This window comes from Musa acuminata, chromosome BXJ3-2, assembly GCF_036884655.1.
Source record: "Musa acuminata AAA Group cultivar baxijiao chromosome BXJ3-2, Cavendish_Baxijiao_AAA, whole genome shotgun sequence".
Lineage (NCBI taxonomy): Eukaryota > Viridiplantae > Streptophyta > Magnoliopsida > Zingiberales > Musaceae > Musa > Musa acuminata.
Genome location: NC_088350.1, coordinates 17543436 through 17550850, shown reverse-complemented (window position 1 = coordinate 17550850; position 7415 = coordinate 17543436). Strand labels below are relative to the sequence as shown.

The 7415-nt window shown below is 40.9% G+C and overlaps 1 protein-coding gene across 1 annotated transcript; it reads right to left on the bottom strand.

Moving 5' to 3' along the window:
- Positions 1 to 369: 369 nt before the first annotated feature.
- Positions 370 to 2760, bottom strand: LOC135630762 (exocyst complex component EXO70I-like). Its single transcript, XM_065137929.1, has 2 exons — positions 1781 to 2760; positions 370 to 1701 (listed from the first exon to the last, which is right to left on the bottom strand). Exons 1-2 carry the CDS (start codon positions 2576 to 2578, stop codon positions 370 to 372), a joined length of 2130 nt encoding a protein of 709 aa, XP_064994001.1. The 5' UTR covers positions 2579 to 2760.
- Positions 2761 to 7415: the final 4655 nt, after the last annotated feature.

The window sequence follows — 7415 nt, the reverse complement described above, 5'->3', positions numbered from 1 at the left end:
CACTTTTTATATATAATTATATAAAGAAGGCATTTTAATAGCTGGAATGTATGAAAAATTGAGTTGTAATAGATACATTATTATTTATTTGGACCTGAGTATTTTAAATCAATAGGTTATATTTAAAGATTTAATAAACTAATTATTTCATTGGATCACATCATTAGACTTATCAAATAAGCCTTAACATAAATTGGACACTTTGCAAGTGTTTGATTTTTAAAGACATATTTATCATAATATCATATTTAGCAGGATAGTTTATTTTAATATATTTAATTAATTTTTAATAATTTCACACGTGGCGTTTGAGAGAAGATATTAGAGTTTAATATAACTTCACAAATTTAAGGTAACCAAATATATTTATCACTTGTTCTGTTGCGACTTGCGACGCGAAGGAGCCTCCGAACTCCACGGTCCCTCTGCCCGCCTCCGATGGCTCACTCGCTCTCCCTTGGAGCTCCTCTCCCCCTCCGCCTCCCTCCTCCTTTCCTCCCCTCCGGCATCGAACAGCTGCAGTATCAGTTCCCTTATCGAGTCAGGTGGTGGGAACGCCCTCCCGTCCGTCGCCCCGGCGTTGGCGTGAAGGAATGCCGTGTACGACGGCACCACCGTCTTCGCCACCGCCTCCCCTATCTGCTCCCTCAGGTCGGCGTCCCGAATGCAGTAGAGGCTCTTGTGCTTCCTCAGATTGTCGTCGAATCCCCTCATGAATTCCTCCGTCGTCGCTCTCGCCGTCCCCGCCGCCTCGTTCCTCTCCAGCAGCCTCACCAGAGGCCCCCATGCTGCCTCCTGGTACGCGAACGCCGCCTGCTCCGCCGCGGTCTTGTACCTCGCTTTCATCGTGTCCTCCCCCACCAGCTTCGCCACCTCCGTCCCCCTCGTCCTCATGTACATGTACCAGTACGCGTTGGTGGCCATCACGTGGGGCAGTACTCGGTCCTTCTTCCCGTACCTCGACCGCTGCGCCTCTACGTTCCGCTGCAACGCCTCCAGAATACCGCGCACTGCGTCACCGAGGAGCCCCTCATCGTCGCCGTCCGCCTCAGGAGGTCGCGAAGGCAGCTCCGGTCTCCAGGTGCGCTCTGTTCGTAGCACTCGACCCATCGGTCCGGCGTACGCGGCCGTCGCGAGACATTTGAGGTAATGGACGGCGTATCGGACGACCTTCGGCACTGACCCATCCGCCGGCGGCGGTGCGCCGTCCTGCAGTCCCTCAATCCGGAGGCCAAATTCCCAGAATGCCGTCGCCGCCGCGTGGACGACGAGCTTCTGGAGCTCGCGGAACCGCGCTCGGACTTGGCCGCCCGCCTCGCCGTCGAAGACGGCCGCCAGATCGGGCCACATCCCGTCCAACGCGTCGAACATGTCGAGGAGCTTGAACAGCTTCTGCGGCTGCTTCGAGCTCCGGGCGACGCCCTCACCGAAGCAGAAGAAGACGGCCATAATCCGGTCGGCGATCTTTGCGAGGCATTCAGGCCACACAGCGCCGCCCATCAATCCGCCTAGCACGTCGTGGCAGAGCCGCTTCTCCGCGGCGAACAGCATCCGCACCGCCAACTCGAGGTGCCGGATCCAGAGCGTGATCGCCGCTTCCACATCCTCCCACTCCATCGCGTCCATGTCCTCCGGCGCGGACGTCCTCAGGTACTCTGGTTTCAACCTCATCAGCGCCTGCGCCGCCCTTCGGTACCTCACCTGCGATCACCCACACCCTTAATCCGCCGGCCACACGGCATTCCCCATTCAACGATCTCGAATCGACATGGATACTTACCGTAACGAAGATATCGATCGTGATGTCGAGGCAATCGTTGGCGGCGAGCGTTTGGGCGATCCGCCGGAGGGCCTCAATCTGGAGAGACGAGCCGAGACGGGGGAGATCAGAGCCGTCGGTCGCTTCCGGGATCAGATCAAGGCCATCAGATTCGCCAAAGGCGTGATGCTTGAGCTGGAGAAGGAGAGACTCGCACTCGTGCTGCAGCAGGAGAAGGGCTTCGTCCAAGAGGCCTTCGTACCGCATAGCGTCGACCTCGTCCTCGTAGAGGGCCTGGAGGGCGGCGAGGGCCTCACTGAGGCGGTGGAGGCGGAGGCGGTCCGTGGCCTTGGTCCGGCTCAGGAACTCGACCGCCTCCTGAAGGCGGTGCACCGCTGGCTCGCACTCAGCGGCGACGCCTGCGACCGCGTCGTGGAGGCTGTCGACGCAATCGACGTAGGCGACGAGGCGGCGGGGGTCGGCCGCGGAGGGGGAGAGCCGGAGGAGCCGGCGCTGGAGGGACCGGACGAGAGAGAAGCCGCGGAGAAGGGCGAGGGCGGGGGAGACGGCGCGGTCGATTCGGGTGCGGAGGGCCTGGGCTGCGACGGCTTGGGAGTGAAGTGGCGCCACCGCGTCATAGATGGCGGAGATGGCGGCGAGTCGGACTGAGAGGCGACCGTCGAAGCCGGAGATGGCCACGTCAAGCTCGGAGGAGGAGCGGAGGACCGAGTCGAGGCCGGAGCGCGAGGCGTGGAGCTTGTCGATCATGGTGTCGGCGCTGACGCCGTCGTCGTGGATCGCGTTCGTGGCGTCCTCCATCGCGGAGCATCAAACAGGCGGTGGAAGCACTTGAAATTATGGAGGCGAGGAACGATGTGATAAATAGGAGATGTGAGAGCGAGCGAACAAAGAAACAAAGGAAGGAGACGAATGGAGTGACGGTGAGTCCGAGGGAGGAAGCAGGTAATACCAAATGGCGGAAGAGCAAAGCGGACATTTAGGAGGAAGCTGCTTCGGAGAAGACTAGGACGGAATCGTGCTTCGCTTCCATTTGGCTTTTCGTGGAGAGAGAGAGAGAGAGAGAAAGATATATATATATATATATATATATATATATATATATATATATATATATATATATATATATATATATATATATATATATATATATATATATATAGAAAGAGAGAGAGAGAGAGAGAGAGAGAGAGAGGGGTGCGCGGAGGGATGGCGTAAGGACAATAAAAATGTTATGTATTTATTAGATTATATATATAATATATATTAAAAAATGACGAGAAAAGAATTTGCTTCCTCAAATCTTGTTCTTAGTTTACATTCTAAAAAAAAAATCATATCTTTAACCAATAATATCTTGTAAGTAAATTTGATACACTAATACCATAAGATTAATATTTTAAATATAAAAATTTATCAATAATAATAATATATATATTAATTATTTTACGTCAACTATGTCAATCTTTTATCGTTATTGAGATCTATAAAACGTTATATATTTAGTTAGGTTTAGAGGATTTACATTTTTATTTTATAGTTTCTATTAAAATCTTTTTAGATCTTTTTTATCTTTTCTTATACCATTAACTATCACATTTGAAGGTATCATAAGCCCATAGTTATGCCATTTTAAATAATTTTATTTTATCTTATCATCTATCATATCTTTTTTTCCTAATAACTCTACATATCGATACTAATATTCTTATCTCAACAACACAAATTATATATATATATATATATATATATATATATATATATATATATATATATATATAATTTCTTAATTGTCCAATACTCAAATCATAAAATATTATTTGTCTCATAACTATATTATAAATTTTTTTTAATTTTAAATGTATATGATGATTACACAAAACTTCTAATGTCCCTCATCATCTTAACTATCCTATTTTTAATCTATGAATAATTTCTCCATTGATCTCTTTATTTTATTGAATAATTGATCCAAGATATCTAAAACTTTTACTTAAAGAGATTTTTTATCCATCTAGTTTAACTATATTCTTCTATTTATTATATAATAATTAAGATTATATTTTATATATTTAATTTTAATTTTGTTAAATCTAAATTTTTTATTTTCAAGGCTTAGCCTCTATAGCTCAAGTTTATAATTAATTCCACTTAGAATCTCATCAACTAAGATAATATCATTAGTAAATAACATACACTAAGGAATTTTGTCATGTAAGTGACTAGTAAATTTATCCATTATCAAGGTGAAAAAAATAAAGACTTAATATGAATCATTAATGTGATCGTAGACTAATAGAAAACTCATTAGATATTCTCATTATAGTATTAATATTAGTAAATATATTATTATACATATCTTTAATAATATCAATAAAATTAATAGATATACCTTTTTTTTCTTCTAAAGTCCACCATAATAAATCTTTAGGAACCAAATTTTAGGTTTTTTCTAAATCAATAAAAACATATGTAAATTTTTTTTCTCTCTATATTTTTTTTATTAATTATCTTAATAAATAAATAGCTTATATGGTTAATCTTTCAAGCATTAAACCAAATTAATTTTTAGAGATATTTATATTAAGTCTCATCATACTACTTTCGATAATTCTTTTTCAAATTTTGAAGATACACAATCACTAAAATCTTCAAAGTATAACAACTTTGATACACAAACACTAAATTAATATTTTAAATATAAAATTCATAAGATAAGATTTTAAAATATAAACATCCAGTAAGAGGATCTAATAAATTATCAAACCAATTACATTATTTTTATTATAATTAAATAAGCAAGTGTCTTGTCCTCTCTTTCTTGTTTGTCCTCTTTCCTAGTATTTAATTACCTCTTTTTTTTCTACTAGGATCCATTGAATAGCCCTATTCATGATCTTTGAATCAACTGTGACGCAACAAAACCCTGTAGAGTAGTATACTTGGAAAGCATTATGCAAGCCGACATAGTTTACATTAAGCCAAACAAACATTTGTTGTCAACTTGCTTGAGCTGAAACAAGGTTCAGTAGTGGCAATATCTGTGCCAGAAAGCAAAGCTAGGCAACATAAAATGCTACAGATTTTCTACTATGGATAAGGATGCCTGATCACTCTTAGAAGCATAAGCTTCGATTTGAATTTAAGATCCTAATAAAAGCTAAGTTATACATAGCTAAAGACCTTAAATTATAAGCAATTTAAGGTTAATACATAGCTAGAGATAGAGATAGAAGAGGTGTTTGATATAGAATCATCTACGGTAACATATTATGCATCAAATGATTAATAAAACGTAATCTTGATATACTTATTGTGTATCTCTATCATATCACAATCCTTCGTCATCCCATATTTCAAAGATAATCACTCAGATTCATGATCATAATTAGAGGATAACCAAACTTTTCTCAATTTATATAAATATACAACACCATTCATCTTACAATAAATATTTTTTACACCATAATTTTTCGTGATATTAAAATTTTTTTACTTCAGGAAAATTATTTTTCCTCTCCTTTTCTTTTGTGTGGATACTGATAGCAAATAAAATTTTCTTAACTACATGAGGATATCTCTCTACTCTGTTGAGGGAAATTCTCCTTCCTAATTTGTATAAATAGGAGAGGGATATGTGAATACAATCAAGCTTCTTCAATAATTTCTTTTCTATCTCTTTTCTAACATAGTATGATTAGGTACTGGACTAGGTTCTCTGGGGATGATGTTGAGCATAGCTAACAAACAATTGAATGAGTCATCAATGTAACCTAGCAAGTCGTATCCAAATAAGAGATTGAAAAATTGAGCCCGCCAGGATGCATAGTTACCATCCTTTGATAACTTGAAAGGGATTAGTGTGGCTGTATTGATGAAAATAAGTCTTGTAGGAGAAGAACTGTGAGTCCCTACAGAAATAGGAACTAGAATATCATAAGAAGATAACCAAGACATCCCAGCCTCCTTTTCTTTTTTTTTTTTACTACAGTGCTTCAGAAACTATGATTGCGTCAAGATCGTCTCATCCTCCAAGCTATTCAAGCCTCAGTTGTTGGATCCGTCACTCCATTGATTTTTGCATATGTGACTGCTACCGATGCATGGTCTAAACTGCAAACAACCTTGGTGAATCATTCGTGTACTCGCAAGCTCAGTCTTCTATCCAAGTTGATGGTGACCAAACAAGAGGGAAGTACTATAACTGATTTTCTACAAAATATCAAAGTTATCATCGATGACTTTGCTTTGATAGGTCATTCCCTATGTGATGAGGAGATCATCATCCATACCTTAAATGGTCTTAGAGACAACTACAAGGAGTTGGCGACTGCAATTCGGGCACACGACTCGCTAGTCTCCTTTGAGGAACTCTATGACAAGTTGACTGACTATAAGATGTATTTGAAGAATGTAGACAAACTGCCCAAACCATTTATCACAGCTCAAGTCAATTATAAATCTAAGAGGAAGAACACTCGGTACCCTCCGAACATCACCAAAGGCATCCTTGATCCATGGCCCGAATAGAGGAAACATTTATGAATGACCGTCAGCTCTACAAGTAACCCAACCCACTATTCATTCATCCGTTGCGGCTCCAATTGATATGTGGCATCGTTGTCTTGGTCATCCCTCGTCCCTTATTCGGTACAAATTACTTTCTAGTTTCTCTCTTTCTATTTCTAAATCGTATACTTCTATAATGCATTGTGATGCATGTCTTAGTAATAAAAGTCATCGGCAGCCATTTGGCCTATCTTTCATTTCCACCTCAAAACAATTTGAAATTATTTATACAGATGTTTGGGGCCCTACCCTAATCATATCTTTTGATAAATTCAGATTTTATGTCAGTTTTATATATCACTTCACTAAGTACACATGATTATATCCTCTTTACCATAAATCTGATGTTTCGACTATCTTTCCCACTTTTCGAAAGTTGGTCGAAAACTACTTTTGGTCTACCATCAAAACGGTTTACTCTGATGGTGGTAGTGAATATCAAGCTCTAGCGTCCTATCTCTTAGTTTGTAGTATCCAACACATTAAGTTTCCCCCTGCATACTCCTCAACTTGTTAGCTTCGTCGAACGTAAACATCGGCATATAGTAGAAACTAGGCTCAAACTTCTCCATCAGGCTTCCATGCCTTCAAAACTTTTATACGGCAGCCTTTCAAACTATCATCTACCTTTTTAATAGAATACCTACGCTAGTCCTACAATACCAATACCCCATTGACTCACTATTTCACAAGCCCACAAACCTTTGTAAACTCAGAGTATTTGATTGTCTATGTTATCTATGGTTGTGTCCCTATGCCTCTCACAAGTTAACATCACGATCTAATTCTTGCATTTTTATAGGTTATTCTCTTGAACATAATGCTTTCCGCTGCTATAATCTCCACACTCACAAAATTTTTATATCCCGTCACGTTATTTTTGTTGAGTCTGTCTTTTCTTTTTACAACTATACCTCTCCTACCATGCAGACCATTTTATTAACCATTTCTTATTGGGGTATACCTACGATCCAACTGAACGAACCTCCCATGACATCGCCGAGTTCCACACTATTCTATTCCTCTTATTCAGCATTTGCCTATTCCTACTCCACTTCTCTCTTCTTCG